At 40.8% G+C, this 17,560-nt stretch overlaps 1 protein-coding gene across 2 annotated transcripts; it reads right to left on the bottom strand.

Annotated features, from left to right (window-relative positions):
- Positions 1 to 5,839: 5,839 nt before the first annotated feature.
- On the bottom strand, positions 5,840 to 14,109 carry LOC308361170 (cytoglobin-2-like). 2 transcript variants are annotated; one of them, XM_080833433.1, is made up of 5 exons: positions 13,772 to 14,109; positions 10,578 to 10,685; positions 10,263 to 10,383; positions 8,600 to 8,680; positions 5,840 to 6,448 (listed from the first exon to the last, which is right to left on the bottom strand). In XM_080833433.1, exons 1-5 carry the CDS (start codon positions 13,930 to 13,932, stop codon positions 6,326 to 6,328), a joined length of 594 nt encoding a protein of 197 aa, XP_080689559.1. In that variant the 5' UTR covers positions 13,933 to 14,109; the 3' UTR covers positions 5,840 to 6,325. The 2 variants fall into 2 exon arrangements, with proteins under 2 accessions (XP_080689559.1, XP_080689560.1); XM_080833434.1 differs by lacking the exon at positions 8,600 to 8,680.
- Between the last annotated feature and the right edge of the window lie 3,451 nt (positions 14,110 to 17,560).

Raw genomic sequence — 17,560 nt, 5'->3', positions numbered from 1 at the left:
CTTTTCACCTGTTCTGCGTCTCACAAATGTTCTTCTGTATGATCCAAACATCTCAAACTTTAAATTCGTCCAGAACACTTTTCCCCAATCTTCCTCTGTCCAATGTCTGTCTTCTTTTGCCCATATCAATCTTTTCTTTTTATTGGCTCAGATATAGCTTTTTCTTTGCCACTCTGCCTATAAGGCCAGCATCCAAGAGTCGGCTCTTCACTGTAGAAGGTGACACTGGCGTTTTGCGGGTACCATTTAAAAAGCTGCCAGTTGGGGACCTGTCTATTTCTTAAATTAGACACTCTAATATACTTGTCTTCTTGCTGAGTTGTGCACTGGGGCCTCCCACTTCTCTTTCTACTCTGGTTAGAGCCTGTTTCTGCTGTTCTCTGAAGGGAGTAGTACACACCTTTGTAGGAAAAGTTCAGTTTCTTCGCAATTTCTCACATGGAATAGCCTTCATTTCTAAGAACAAGAATAGACTGGCGAGTTTCACATGAAAGTTATCTTTTTCGAGCCATTTTGAGTGTATAACCGAACCCACAAATGTGATGCTCCAGATACTCAACTAGCTCAAATGAAGGCCAGTTGTATAGCTTCTCTCACCAGCAAAACAGTTTTCAGCTGTGCTAACATAATTGCACAAGGGTTTTCAAGGGTTTTCTAGTAATCCATGAGTCTTCTAAGGCGATTAGCAAACACAATGTACCATACCATTAGAACACCGGAGTGATAGTTGCTGGGAATGGGCCTCTATACACCTATGTAGATATTTAATTAAAAACCAGATATTTTCACCTAGAATAGTCCTTTACCACATTAACAATGTATAGAATGTATTTCAGATTAATTTAATGTCATCTTCTTTGAAAAAAACAGTGCTTTTCTTTGAAAAATAAGGACATTTCTAAGTGACCCCAAACTTTTGAACGGTAGTGTATTTATGCCTATATTTTAATTTATTATTCCTCACTCCTTCACCCTGTAAACTGCTGATAGCCCTTCTTTCAGTCACAGTGGTGCTGGCACCTTAATTTATCAATGTAATGTATATTATTTAAACACAATTTACTGATTGTAATGTTATGTCCATCTCTTTCTCATTTCAGAAAAAGCATGTCCATTCATCTGCTGTCCACGGGTCAGTGATATTTATTAATGCTCATTTAGCATCAGGGAAGAATCTATTTTCATTCATTTGTTTTCTTTTTCTTTTAAGAAATTGTTTCCTGTTCCTAAAAGAATGCAGCTACCCCATTGTAAAATATCTATTCATCGAAACACAAACATCACTCTTCACATTGCAGCTTTAACTTCTAAACCATTTGGTCGAGTGTATCTTGTATTATACTTTAAACATTTGTTTTTACCTTTTTACTTCCATTGACCCATATTTTGCAAATTGGTTAGTTATGTCTAAACGAGCGGTGTTAATATCGACTCAAGGGGATAAGAAAAGCACAAGGTTTTTTTCCTTGTTTCGTTCTTCTTCCTTTCCGCTGCATAACCGTTAAAGGTTTAAGACATTGGATACGGCTCTGCTTCATCTCTCATGGTGTTCAAGTAATAACAAACAATACAAGTAGATTTCACAAATCTTTCTACACATCTAGCATAGCATTGAGCTTCCACAGCATTATTTTAAAATGTGGCCAAACCACTTCATTGAGTCTGCTATGTGTGTTTAACACTGCTGTGGATTACATGGATCGCTGAAAGACAAAATTAGATAATGAACACTGAGTTTGAACAAGGATAAGGTCATCTGGATGGTTCTGGACTCATGGTATCACGGACATAGACGACACGCGAACTTGTAGATCAATGGATAGTTTATTTTGTCAGTCACAGCAAGGGACGGGAAAAAACAGGAACAAAGCAAACTAGAAAATGTATTTCCTGAAGGAAATACCAGTGCATGAAATGCAAAAGTTAAGAAAGGAAGAAGAAAAGATAGAAGAGCTAAAGAAGGAAAGATGACAGAAGGAAGAGTGGTAGAAGGGAAGAAGAGTGAAGAAAGGAAAGAAGAGTGGAAGAAGGAAAGGAGAGTAGAAGATGGAAAGGAGACTGGAAGAAGGAAAGAAGAAAATAAAGAAGAGTGAAAGAACGAAAGAAGAGTGGAAGAAGGATAGAAGAAAAGAAAGAAGAGTGAAAGAAGGAAAGAAGAGTGGAAGAAGAGAAGAAGGAAAGAAGAAAGGAAGGAAGAGTGGAAGAAGGAAAGGAGAGTGGAAGAAGGAAAGAAGAGTGAACAAGAGTGGCTCCGGATAAAGACAGTAAAGAGAGAGTGAAGAGGGAAAATACTGAAAGAAGAAGAGAAAATGGAGTTAAGCAGAGAGATGGAGTGTGAGAGAAAATAGAGTGAGAGGGATAGAGAGAAAGATGGAGAGGGAAAAAAGTAGAGTAGAGTAGAGTATGGAAGGAGTATGGTAGAGAAGGAGCCTTGGAACCTTGGTGCAGGTGTCAGTGAAGCACAGGTGCAAGCCAGTTTAATGACCCTATTATGATGTCATAATGGCCCAATGTAAGTCAATGGGAAAATGTATATTCACTTTTCTTTAATCTTAATCTTAAAAAGTATAAAGTTTAGAAAAGTGAAAAATACATAGCATGAGTGTCCTTTAAAAGACCTATGCGTGCAAAGTGAATATGGGAATCTGGAGCTTGTGTCGTCGTTCGTGAACTCCTAAACGTGATGTGGGACCAGACACCGGAGTGTAAGGGAGCGAGAAGCTTAAATATGCGAGTGCCAGGGTGTAATTAGAATTCAGGTGACAACGAACAAGATGCAGCTGGGGATGGCGTGGGCTAAGGGGGCGTGACAGGTGCAGGAAAAAAACAAATAAGGTAATTGTCTGGCTAGTTTTATACGGCAGCTCCTATATAAACGCTGTCTCGTTCTGACAATTGACAAAAATATAAAGAAAGGCTGAAGGAATCAGCTGATTAAAACTTGGGAAAGGGAAAGGGCACCATGTGATCCTAATTAAAGGATGGCTTGGTCTCATCATCATATTTTAAATGAGCAATATTTCCAACCAATTGCTTCTTCCCATTACCTTTCTCCTGCACAGGTCTTCTTGCACTGCTATTGTGCCTTTCCACCAAGGGTTTCCCAAGACAAGTTGATGTCATTGAGTTTAACAGCGACCAAGGGAGGTCGCACCTCCTGCAAGAGGAAAGAAACTCTCAGACCAGTTTTGAGTCCAAGGCCAATGCTCAAGCAGATAATGGACTGTTTGAGGAGGATCCCGGATTCATTGCGGTTAATTCACAGGACAATCAGCTGCGTCTACCCAAGCACCTACCACAACCGATACTACAACTACCCTAGTCCCTACCACATCTACAACTACAACTACTACCCCAGCCCCTACCACAACCACTACAACAACCACTACAACCAGACCACCATATAGACCAGCTCCTATTATAGCCTTGATCTTCCCCGCCCCCTGCTATCAGTTCTCTCTGTTTCCGCAGGTGCGCGCAGGTGTGCGGAATGGTGGCTGGATGAGTTATACCATAAGAGGGTCATGGCGCAGGGTACAGGAGGCTCCCTCCCCTCTACGCGTCACTTTGTATTATTTGGACATATGACACCATACGGACACCTTGCACCACACTTTTAGTTCTTGCAATTTCACTGACTTTTTCTATTATTCTTTAATAAATATTCTATATTGATTATAACCGTGCGTGTGGAACTCCCTTTCATGTTCATGCATCGAGCCGTGCATATGACAGCATAATGCAACACAATCCATCAAACAACATCAAAAAGCATAACAATATCAAACTAGAATTCATTTAATAGTCTAATGTAATTTGTAACCTAATGCCTTTTTTTGCATTCTAATTTGTTGAGTTTACACTTTTTCCCTAGCCCAAAAGTTCACCTTACAACCACTTCTTTGAGTGTGTGCACGTGTGAGTGTGTGTGTGTGCACGTGTGAGTGGTGTAGATCCAAGAGCATGCCGTCTGCTTTTCCTAGTACTGCCTATACTCAGCCTTGTATTATCCTATGTTTTTGCTGTTTAAGCCTTACTGACATGAATAATATCCAATAAATATATTTTTGTATCTTGCTAACTGGTGAGTCTAGTTTGCAGGTTATTTCACAATCAACCTTTTTACTCCCACTCCCCTATCCCTCAGTTATCAATAAACATTCTTGAACTGGAATCCCTGTCTGTCACCTCGTGCATTCAAACCTCTTTTTGCCTTTGTGTCTAAACTGAAAATTACTCTAAAGTATTCCCTGGGGCTTACTTCACCTCTCTACACTGACATTTAAAACACTTATGGTGTCAGAGTAAGATGAATCTTAAGTATATAAACCCTGTGCGATGAAATGGCTTCACTTTCATCTTTGTGCTGTGAGTGAGCCCGACAATTGTTGCTGAATTAATAAAAAACAGCCAGGAGGGGTCTACATTTTAGTCTCGCTAGGGGCACTAGTGAAGTTGTTCTTGACAAATGTTTGCCGAATATATACATATGCCGTCAGTTCGAGGGCCAAGAGCCAGACCACCTTTAAATTCAAGCAAAGTTCTTACAGGACTGTTGCCCTCAACTCTTAACCGTGTCACCCAGCAGTATCAACTTGTAAGGTGTGCAAGGGGTTTGTACCTGCAATACTGTCTGCCACTATTCAGGTGCCCTAGATATAAACCCTTTCCAACCCGACCCCACTTACACTGCTTCGTCAGTCAGTGGAGAGGAAAGAAAGTAACGTTAAAGAGTAATGGAGTAATTAAGGTTACTTAAAAAGCGGACAAAACTGAACCAGCAACCAAGCATTCGCTTTTTTTCAGACAGTAAGTACCTTGATACCGAGCTAAATATGTAAGCAAATAAAACAAGTATAGCCTCATAAAAGCAGAATATTAAATGATAGATCATGAAGGTAGGTCACTGTTCTTCTGATAAAATGACTTGTGGTCACAATGCAGGCAGCACAAAGAGACAGGGAGAGAGACAGGCATACTGTCTCGGAGAAATTACACTATTCCTTTAGATGTGAATTCAAATGGTCAATGTAGTCTATGAACTATGTTCTAAATGTGTGAATTTCATAAATAAATATAGAATTGTAGGCAATGCAATTAAAAATAGAAAATATAATATAATATGGGGAAGGGTATTAATTTAACCCCCCCCCCCCCCAATGTCTATACCACGGTTACGCCCTTGCCCATGGATAATGTGTATTCCCATCTATGGTAACTTTGAAGGTGAACTTGAAGAGTCGAGGTTTTACACTTTTATTTCATCTCCACAGATGCTGTAACCTGAATTTATCATAATTTCCTTTGTATCGCATTCAACATTCATTTTGAAATAGTCCCATACAGACCTCACATGCTTTCTTTCTCCCTGCCCTGTCTTGAGTTCTTTACTTGATAATATTGTCTTTTGCCATTACTTAGCATGTGTGGGTCCTGACATGCTATATTGCCACTATGAAGTTGTCCGCTATACTGTAGGCCTACACAGACTTTTGAGACTGTGACAACTACCGCCTTGGACATAGCCTACAACGTCTGCTGTCTTGAAACGATAATGACAATTATTTTATGTCTTTTCTTTTTATTTATTTTCTTTTTTTCTTTTTTGCAATTATTATTCGCTTTGTTTGGTTTAAGTTACTTGGGTAAAAATTGGTTTTAGTCTTAGTTTACGATAATAACCCTGGTCACACCACAAGGATACATCACCTATTACACTTTCCACACAATGCAGTCAAATACAACAACTGAATGAAAACAAAAAAATATATACAAAATCAGAGAAAACAGCAGTATTTTATAACCCATTTTTTTATAACCCATTTTCAGACTTTTTATTAAATAGAAATGTCCTGTGTGTAATAATACTACCCAAGATCAGTATTAAAACAATTTAACTCACTGTGATCAACACATTATCATTGGACAGTGTTTTTTGTAATGAAGATGTCATTTATTTTTGGGGTTCTACTGATTGCCTGGTATCTTTAGCAGAATAAGCTAACAAAAAGAGGTAAAACTGGTTGGTTTGGTCGTAAGCATTAATTAGTAATTAGACCGTATCAGCCAACCAGTGGAGGTAAATAATGAAGCACTTTGAGTGAAGCTATATAAGCTAGCCGGTTAGCAAGACCCTCTAATATAGTTGGGCGTGGAATTCATTAGATAGGTAGCTTGTGGTTTATAAGCATTTAGCTCTGAGCGCTAATGGAGATGGCATTATTTCCATTGTGTGGTAGTGCTGTTTAGCCTGTCTGCTTGAATCTCTAACATCAGCGTAGATGGCAGCCTAGACTGGCAGCGGCTGGATGGGGTGGCAGCGTCTTCAGATGGCACTGTGCTTCCTGTCAGGTTTTTCTATAGAAGGCGTGGCACCGGCCTGACGGTGCCTCCTCTCCTCCTCCAGGTAGCCCTGCCGCATCATCCCAGTTAGGTACAGAAAGAGTGCCTGAGAGAGAGAGAGAGAGAGAGAGAGAGAGAGAGAGAGAGAGAGAGAGAGAGAAGCCAGAGGAACAGATTTTTAAAATATACTTAATGCCTTTACAACATAAACTAACACTAACACATACATGTATATCTATGACAAATGATACTGGAGGAAAATTTTCAAAGACAACTGAATGACAGATTTATCCACTCATTCTGTGACCTGTTATTCCAAGACTTCACCAGTTACAACAAAATCATTATTCACCCAGTATTGCTTTATCAGAAGACTGACTGAGCTCTGATAGTCTGAAGGAAACAACTATCCGTCATTTCCTTCTTGGACTAATGGATTTGTATTCTGTTGACATCCAGTAGATGTCAGGGTTGTCAAATCATTGAAATGTACGTATACTGTGTGTTACAGAGAGGTGATATTTCTCAGTATGGTAGTATAGTATATGGAAGGCATGTATACTGACACACTGTGTCTCTGAACTCACTCAAACTTTTTCTTTCTTCATTTGAATCTGCCAATCATATTTCAAACATAAGGATTCAAATATTTGCAGGGAAAATATACATTGTTTGACACTTAAAGGTACACAAAACATTGCCTGCGTCCAGGGCCGGATTAACAAATCATAGGCCCCTGGGCACAAATGTCTGAAGCCCCCCCCCCCCCAGAAATTCTATATATATATATATTCTATATATTTTTTTTATAATTATTATTTTAACACACACACATAATGACACAGAGCATTTCCTACGCAAACGGGAAAGCACTGCTCATTGCAACATGAAACACACATGCTACCAAACATTTCTCCAAACTCAAAGTTCTGTCATTGTATGTCCTCTGCTTTCTTTTCCTCCAAACTCAAAGTTCTGTCATTGTATGTCCATTGTATGTCCTCTGCTTTCTTTTTCTCCAAACTCAAAGTTCTGTCATTGTATGTCCGCTCACTCCATCTCAAGCTAAGACTCGATGGCCATGAGGGACAATGCGCAGAGGCGTCCCTGTGTCTGTGTTGTGCGGAGTTCATTTTTTCATTTTTAATTCGTGCCTGACTGACGGGCAGCGTCAAAAAAATACGGAGAGCTACGAAAACGTTCGGGAAAGTTGATTGTCTACACTGACTACATTTCAAAAGTACTTGCAGCAGATTTTGAGGAGACTTATCTTGCTCACTCTGCATGAAGCATCTGAACTTCAGTGAAGTTCTCATCTAAATCTGACTGGTATGAAGTGCAGTTGGTTCCTATGTTCAATAAAACCCTACATTTGTTACAAATGCTACGATATGCGTCCATTCTGTGACCCAAACAGCTGATCAACTTGTCAACAATGACATTGAATGTTGATACCTTAAATCGCTCCCGTCCTTTTAGTGTTATTTTGTGCTCTGTGCATTCATTTGAAAATGCGTTGGGCTTCTTACTATGGGCAGGTACAACAATAAAACATCATTGTGACGCAAGCTAATGGTTACGTTCATTATATTTAGGTAGTGCTGCAGGGCAGTCAAGGCAATATACTGTAGTAGAGAAGTATTGTCGGGTAGTTACTATATTTGTTAACCAATCAAATAAAATAATTTTGTTGAAATGTAAAATAAATAAATACATAAAAAAAAAAAAAAAAAACGATCTGCAAGGCGGGCCCCCTATATGGGCGGGCCCCTGGGCACAGTGCCGTGGGCCCTAATGGTAGATCCGGCCCTGCCTGCGTCACAGAGAGGCTAACAGTTACAGCTGAGATTGAGCAAAATGTTTCCTAAAGTAGGCCTGCACATCTGAGGCTGGTAACAGTCAGTTTCTGAACAAGCCCAAAGCTGCTAAATATGAGAATCACTAACCTGCAGTTATAACCTAGCTCACATGTATTTGCAATTAAGGGGTGGTACTTGGTTAGTTTGACAAAGAAGGTTTTGTCCATATACAGGTCAAAGACACAACCTCACACACACACGCACACACACACACACACACACACACACACACACACACACACACACACACACACACACACACACACACACACACACACACACACACACACACACACACACACACACACACACACACACACACACACACACACACACACACACACACACACACACACACACACACACACACACACACACACATATTAAGTTGTTAGCACCTTCCAAGCATCTTCCAGCTCAGGAGTCAAAGCGTCCTTCAGGATTGGCCGGATGGCTCGGATAAACTCTGGCAAGACATACTGCAAAACAGCATCACAAACTTCATGATGACTCATTGCACACACTGAAAAAAACCTGAAAAAGCAACAAAAACAGCATTGAGAGTTCACTATGCAAACTATTTTAACCCTTACCGCCATCAATGATGCAAAGGGGTCCCACAAGAAATAGTGTACTTGATTCTGTGCTAACCTTTTCCACTACATTAAATATCGTTTCACATACTTTCTGGCTAACTCATACAAGCAGTGATTGAGGCACAACTGTGACAAGGGAGAATAGTTTAACACAGCGTTCTTCATGACACTTAGTGGTACAAAGTCTAGCTGAGCTAATACGGCACCTTGCAAAAAGTAGATGGGTTGCTGGCATCCAACTGTGCGCCTTTAATCCTCTTCTGGTGTGAACCTCAGGAATTACTCTCCGCTTACTGAACCTTGAAAGTGACTCTGTGCAGTCATGGAATTTATTTAACTCAAATTCACCGCAATATTTGAAAATTGAGTTACTTTTCGCCCCAACAAACACAACATACCCTTGCAAGATCCTGGTGGGATCACAATTGTTTAGACAATCCTGCTGGAAAAAACTCAAAATTCACAGCAATTTTAACCGCTATTTCTGAGAGGGACTGTCAAGCGTACCACAGCTTAAATATGAATGTATCCTTTAATGGCACAAGACACAGTTTCTGTTATTTAAAAATATGCCTCGACTCTAAAGCAGATATGCACTTCTTAAGAATCCATTTTCCCAGAAATTCCTCTGCACTCTCCTTAAGATCATTAATTGTATTTGTTTACATTTCTCTGGAGCTGAGAAAATGCAAGTAAATGCTTACAACCGTGACAAAAAGAACCAAGAAGTATAGAATGCACAGATGTATTTTGAAATATGATTTCCTTGTCCTTCCAGAATGGCATTGTCTTCTTTTTCATTTGTTACTACAAAATGTACAGTTTGCACCACTTCTGCTAGTCAAGAACACAAGAGAAGATGTTACATTTCTTGTGCTGTGGGCTGGGGACTTCCTACAGTGGCTAAACCTCTCAATGTCACATGCAAATAGTTCAACTCAACAAGCAGAACTGTATTTGAACACACCAGGGTGAAGCACAGCCATCACACTGATCATTCTTGAAATGAGCCCTAGTGACTAGTGACTGTTTTTATGGTAGAGATAGTGACACACACACACCCTGAATTTTATCTCTACATTTTACCCATCCAGGGTAGTGATACACACAGTGAAACACACAGTGAAGCACACTAACCCGGAGCAGTAAGCTGCTTTTGAGCGCCCGGGGAGCAGTGATTGGGGTTAGGTGCCTTGCTCAAGGCTCTAGGCAGTGCTCTACCACTTCCCCCGCACACATTTTTCCTACTGGTCGGGGATCGAAACGGCCACCTTCGGTTACCAGCCCGAAACCCTAACCAGTAGGTCACGGCTGGCCGTCAAATTCTCAATACTGAACAGCAACAACTAATTAATATGTCAGGTCTCCTTTTTCAACACAACTCCCTTATACTACAGCATGCCGCTCTGGCTGAGGGCTGACAGTGGTGGAAAATGAGCATGAGAGAATGGGTTAGAGGCCTTACCATGAAGTATTTGGGGATAGCCTTGTAGCCGTAGTGCTTCCTCCCCAGATCAAAGGCTAGCTTCTCCAGCACCTCTGGCTCATGCAGTCGGGCCACACTCTTCTCAACAAAGGACATCACCCTGATGGCAAACCACACAATGCTGTCATATGTTAGCATCTATAACATGTTCAGCATTCATTTCATTCATATCTATTGCCATACTCAATATAAACAATATAACATGTGTATGCAAGTGTGTGTGTGTGTGTGTGTGTGTGAGAGAGTGTGTGTGTGTCGAGGTAAGGGAGGATTTCCTCATGTGCAAGTGCTTACCTCAACCCATGTGCTCGCAGTTCTTTATTCACGCGAAGCATTTCAATGTCATCCACTCCACGGAACTCGAAGAACACCTCCTTGCATTCCGGGTGGCTCTCAAACAACCTGTTGCCACAACAACACAAAGTGGGCATCCAGTGGATGAATCCAGGAAGGTCTTTGGGATATCTCCTTTGAGCTGCAGCCGATCCATGCTTCACCATGTGTGTGAACAGAAGAAACGGAATGCAGTGCATTCTTCCTCTTGTGCTTAGGGAAGAACTGTCTCACCCTAATTATTTCCACCACACAATGATATTCTTTTACTTATTATGTCTAAGAAGTATTATGGATTGGATAACAAGCATGCCCTTCTGCAACGGCACATTCTTATGAAGACCTTATGTAACTGTACCTTGAGGACTGAAAACGACAAAGCTCATCTCAGACATAAATGACTTTGGATATGTGAAGCTGAGACCTGCATATATATATATACATATATGTGAGAATATGAAATGTGTATAGGCATCCGACATGAACACCTAATGGGCTCCTAACATACGTATGTATATATATGGATTTATGAAATTGTGATCTGTATATAAGTATCCAGCATAGACATGATATTGACTCATTAGAACATTCATCTGACACCGCCATGTCTATTAGCATGCAGCCACTGCTTGTTTTGTGAATCATCATCATGGACCCTTTTTGACTTAGTGTGTATGGCTGTGTACTCTTTTATTATGTCCAAGCGTTACCAGCACATCTGTTTCTCAAAAGGGTCCATCAGATCCAAAATGATTAGTCTTCCATAATCTTCCATTGCAATGTGGTACCAGCAGTAGTTAGCGAATTTTAACAGAGAATACTATACCCAACTGACCAATGCACAACTGCTGGGCACTAATTAGAGAATTTTTGGGTGTTGTAAAGGCAACGCTATTTGACCCTATATGACTCAAAATGCTTGTGAAGATTCTAGAAATGTCTGCTGCCTGCTGGGATTAATAGCCCAGCCTGGCCCCTGATAATAGGCACATGGGGGGAAGTTGCATCTTCATAAATGGCAAACAGAGGAGGGTCTGAATGAAAGGATGGCATTAGCATCATCCTCATGGTGTCCCTTGTGATTTCACTCTCATATGGAGTGGAAACTTAGCCTGGCTGAAGAGTGGAAAGAATCCACTTATTTTCTGTAGTCCCAAGGCTGTGGGGCACGGGTCAAGAGGGCAAAGTATGCCAAAAGCATCATCATATCTATGATTTATTTTGAACTCTCCACAGACCTTTCTTTTTCTGACCTAATGATGGGGATAGTTAATTTATTAGTATAGTGTCATTCCACAGCCGTTTGTCCTGTTCAGGATGTCTGAAGCCCTTATACTGGTCTCTGTGCATCTGGTAGCATGAGGGTGTTGGGGTTTGTAGATTCAATACAAGTGTGAGGGAAATTGGTGAATGAATGTGTGAATGTTTTAAAAATGCATTCCATTTCAATGTCAATAACCACATGATGCATGCTCATTATGTGCTGTTTTGTCTGATCCTCATAATACTGATAATACTTCAATACATTGCACTAAATTGCAGCTAAATCCCGGTAGTACGAGTGGGGATAATAGTGAGGGACATAATTCCTAATCAATGTCCAGTCTGAGTGAGGGTGGGGAGGTGTTGTTTGTAATGCAAATAATAATACCTGGATCATGAAAATATGGCCCCGGAAATAGCAGTAACTTGCAAATGAGACTCAAATACCCCCCCCCCCCCCCCCCCCCTCTGAATGAGATTTATGCCTCCGCCATGGACCTATCCTCAGGCCTCACGTAGCACACATCACACATCTGCATTTCTTCATTGTTGATAACATGACTCTCATATCACTTTTTTCATCTGTGCATTATAACCAATAACTACACGTTACCCTAATACACGCATTTATTCAACTCAGGACAATTGTATGGTCATTGTGTAACAGCTATCGTTCTGGATGATGCCTGCCATCAGGAATGCCATTTGTCAAATATCACAATGGTATAGTAGTGTAACACTGTGTATTATGTCCAGTTCCCATGTGAAAAGTGTAGAGTTTAAACTGACCTTGTGGCGTTTCAGTATTTTATTCTACAGCCTGAACAATCAAAATGTCCTCCCTTTTGGTCCATTCTGGTCCCACCACAGCCAATTTGGATGATTTGTACGTGTTTGTGTTTATGCATGGACCAGTCTTCAGCAGCAGTTAATGGTCCATCACAGAGCAAGATCAATTGACCCGTTACATGTGTTGGCATGGTGACATGAAGGTCAGATGAAAAATGTTTGTTTTATATTTAAAATAGGGTTGGCCTGACAGGAATTCAGACTAGACAGTATATTTCCATTTTAGGACCAGCAGAGCTTTAGGCATTGATATGTTATGGCTGATCTTGTAGTATAACATTGTACTTACAAGTAACACCGTTGTCCTTAAATTACCACCGTTGTTGGGAAATATAATGAAAAATGGGACATATAAAACAAAATACATCTAATAAAATAAGTTTCCCAGAGGAAAACACACCCGTCCACAGCATTTAGTCAAGCTTTAACTATAGTTAAGACCATTCAGTTATTGTATCCCTTAAGCGTAGAACCGCAACTACCCGATCACCGCTAATAAGTTATGGTGTGTGGGGTGCGATACTCTTAAATGTAGTTAAGGGAAACACCGGGAGAATTAATTGTTTCTAAAGACTTATATTTCTCATTTGTGAATGTTGTCTCAAACAAAAATATTTGAGTTAATATTTGCCTAAATTAAGATCTACCACCAAAGTGTGTGAGCGGTAGTCTTTGAATTTTTTTGAATATGTAAACCATTGTGTTTGTATCGTTTGAACAATACAACAGCATGGTCTAGCCATGGTTGTAGATTTACAGACAAAATAATCTCTCACGTATGTCTACATTTAGGGTCTGACATCATGTCTTGACCCTTTACCATATATTTCCCAGATCTGAGAAACTATAGCATTTTCTTTTTTGAATGATATATAAAACGACTTCTATTGCAATTAGTTATTCCATGGATCAATTTCAAAAAATGTTAACACCATTTGAAAATCATTTTTGCATCCAGCTTTTTTTTAAAAGCATTCATTAACACTGACTTGTATCTGCTTGAATGCGTAAGCGATCACATTTTAAAGTCCTTACTCACTAACCTGACGAACAAGATGATGCCTGCTCGGGTTATATCCCGCTGAATGCTGCTCCACGACTCCTTAATCATTCCCTTTTGTTTGTCCGTAAGGTTCACCAAAGCTATGTCCTCCAAAGGGTCCACAGCTGGCCTGGGGGCTAAAGCCGACACTGGACAGCCCATGATACGATTTACGAGAAAAACTTGAAAATTAAGTAGACACTTGACTAAAGCTTTGCTGTTGTATAACGATACAGGTATTCATCGGAGCTGAGTGCGCGCATTTTTGGTGTTTTCTGCCTGCGACAGTCATGACTACAAACTCACTTCATTCTGCGTGCGACGGAGAGCATGGTGATATTAGCGGATGGCACAGAGCTATTGAAATACCTCCCGTTCATAAACGATAGTAAAGCCACAGACACGCTCTCTCTCCCTCTCTCTCACACACGCACGCACGCACGCACGCACGTACGCACGCATACACACAAACAAACATTCTCACTCGCACTCTAACATACAAATGGTTCTATTCTGCATTTCCCTTTAGTATTTCGTAAGACTTGAACAGTATAGAGGCGTTATCACATCACAAGTTACGGTTCTATTGAAATATTGCATTCCCAAATAGTGCGTGGGTAGGACAATAGTGACATTTAACCCTTGTATGGCATTTTTTTGTTACTCAGAAGGTGTTGTGGGTCTGGTGGACCTGCTCGATTTTTTTGGTGTTTAATTCAGCACAATCAAACAATGTTATGGTAAAATACTCAAGATGTTTACTTAATCCCAATAAGAAGCATATGAACAGCAAATATGGTTAATATTTGCCCTTCACTTTATCATATAACATTTATGATTTTTTTTTTTTACAAAATCAAGAATATCAATTATAATCAAGATATCAGTGGACAAAATTCAACAAATTTACAAATGAAGCAAAGGTTTAACTATTTGATTTATGTGAATTTCATTTGAAATTAGGTCAGTTTACATGGCAAAACATGGGTGGATGTGGCTCCAGACGGTGGCTGCAGAGGCTTAGGTTCTTGGAACATGTTGTCTTCTCAGGATTTAAGGTTTCACCAATGTCTTTCCCAGTTCCTCGAGAAAAAAAGCTTGTCCTATGGAGCTTCCCTCTCTTCCACTCCAGGTTCAGTGTCATCAGGTGACAAAGGCGTTGTACTCCACCCCTCCTTTTGTGGCATTATAATCCATGATGAGATTCTCCCATCCCTGTGCAGTGTACTCATGAGTAGGGGAGAACGGGATTAGTTGTCACACGGGTTGGTTGTCACACTCATTATATCTCGTCACCAGAAAGCGCTGTCTCCAGAATTTTGGTATGGAAATGTCCAGAATTGGGATCAGAGCTCAACTTCATAGTATTTTCTGGAGTAAGACAGCTGAACTTGGGTGGAGAGGACTTTTTGTGTTTTCCATGTCAAATTGAAAATATTTAGCTCTTCAGTTTTTTTCTTCTAGGCTTTTACACAATGGGTTTATAACAAAACTATTTTTACTATTTAAAAGTGGGATGGGAAAGCTACAGTTTAGATTGTGGTTTGCTAGCTAACTAGTTGTTAGATGGTTGTTAGCCTTGATCCAAGCAAGAAATTCCAGTTGGGGTTGGTTGTCACGTTTTCTTTGGGGTTGGTTGTCACATGGGTTATTGGTTTTGTTCTTCATTTTGTGGTTTTAAATTGGCCTAAAGATGTGTTTCCTGTTCATGTTCCTTGCTCATTTTGTGTTAAGATGCGTTAAGTTAAGTACTTGACAACTTGTCAAAGCAATTACACTTATAACATTTTGTTCTGCCTTCTTGCCTTCTTTTTAAGATGCTTCCCATTAAAATAACATTGTGACAAACAACCCCAGTTTGTGAAAACCGTCCCCGTGATGGGGTTGGTTGTCACAATGTGTCAGAGTGTCTTTGTTAGTTAATTACCTCTATATTACAATGAGTTGGAAAATGAGAGGGATGCACTTTTCAAACCAACACATTAAGCTTCAATTTAATGTAGGAATGACTATTGAAAGATGTTTTGATGATGAGCAATTCACACTAGAGTAAAAAGTGTGTCAACTAACCACGTTCTCCCCTCCCATATTATTGCGTTTCTTTGGCACATAAGATACCAGGGACGTGTCAGCTGTGTACATAAACTTGGAAGAGTTGACAGGCCTGTTCTTTAAAGGCAGCAGTTGGGGTGAGAGCTCAGAACTGTTTTTCCTTATCGTTCCTCTCATGGTCAGCTGCTGGCCCAGCTTGTATGATGTATGACACAACTCTCATTCCTTGATTTTTCTCAGGGCGTCTTCATCAGGTTACCCTATCTAGACTTGTAAATTCCAAGCATATGAGGAAGTCGCATCACAGGCAGCCAGGGACGGACTGGTCATGGGGCATACCGGGCGTTTGCCTGCTGGGCCGACGTGCAATATGGGCCGATAGTCCCGAATTTTTATTTTTAATTTTTTCCCCATTTAATGGTCTGACCGGCTGGCCCACGAAAGTAGTTCATGAGCGGCCCTATTGACACTGGGCTGGCCCAATCACATCCCCTGGGCTGACCCAACACCAACCCCTTTCGATTTGGACCTGCTTACATAATGCATTAGGACGGTAAACATACTCAGCGTGGCCCATGGCCTTGACAGGCTTGACACGCGCACGCTAGTCTGCGGCCCATTGGCTGTCTTCTTTAGTGACTTGGGGCTCAATCATATCACCAAACACCTTCTACCTTTAGCTGGGTCGATGCACAGAAACGCACATTTCGTTAGAATACTCCAGTCCAAAATGGAGAAAAAGCGAAGAGGGGGTGCGGAGAAACTGCGAGATAAGAAGAGGCTTGCTCTTCAAGCCAACGCTGCCAAATGTGCCAAAATATCGGAAATATTTGCCAGGGCAGGGCCATCATCAGCTCCCGTGGATGACATTGATGCTGGTGGCGACAGCCAGGGAGATACGATACAGCGACCTACGGTAGGCTTACTGATCATGAATTTGACTTAGGACCTATGTTCTATGGCCAAGTTCGTTTGCATTGTAAATACAAGACAAGTCTGTAGCTGTTGCTAGCCCTCAAACTACTCTACTCTGAAACAGCCAGCCGTTAGCCTACACTCTATGTTGTGTGTTTGAGTGGTGGGCTAGCCCGTTAGCCTATTGGTGCGCGGTGCCATGTCAATGTTCCGAAAGCCCAGTATTCCCAAACCCTGGTATTCCGAAAATATGCCAATTTGTCCAGATACCGAATTATGATAGCCCGTTATACGCTCCGCCCGTTATACGCTAGTGCCACCTCATCAAGCACGTTCCCTACAGGAGGAAATAGACTCCCTTCTAGGAAAGGGAGCAATACGGTCTGTAGGCTACCTCTCGGAGACGAGAACAGGGGGTTCTTCAGTCGCTATTTTCTGGTTTCCAAAAAAGGACGGAAAATATCGACCGATCTTAGACCTCCGTATTCTAAACAAAGCTTTAAAGTGTATGATGTATATTGTATTGTATTGTATTGATTAATTAAGACCACCACCTTAACACACAAACTCTTGTTAAACTCATAAAGTAGGCTAGTAGGTTCAGTGACGTGCGGTGAGACAGCGGTCTTCTGCAGCTTCTGTGATTAATTAAGACCACCACCTTAACACACAAACTCTTGTTAAACTCATAAAGTAGGCTAGTAGGTTCAGTGACGTGCGGTGAGACAGCGGTCTTCTGTAGCTTCTGCGAGCCCGTGAATCAATGTTTCGTTGGAATCATGATGTAACGTTGTTGTAGCGGGAATACAGCAATGCTATTTTT

Source organism: Sprattus sprattus (genome assembly GCF_963457725.1).
Source record: "Sprattus sprattus genome assembly, chromosome: 2".
NCBI classification, from domain to species: domain Eukaryota; kingdom Metazoa; phylum Chordata; class Actinopteri; order Clupeiformes; family Clupeidae; genus Sprattus; species Sprattus sprattus.
The sequence above is the reverse complement of the archived record's forward strand: the minus strand, read 5'-3'. Positions and strand labels throughout refer to the sequence as shown.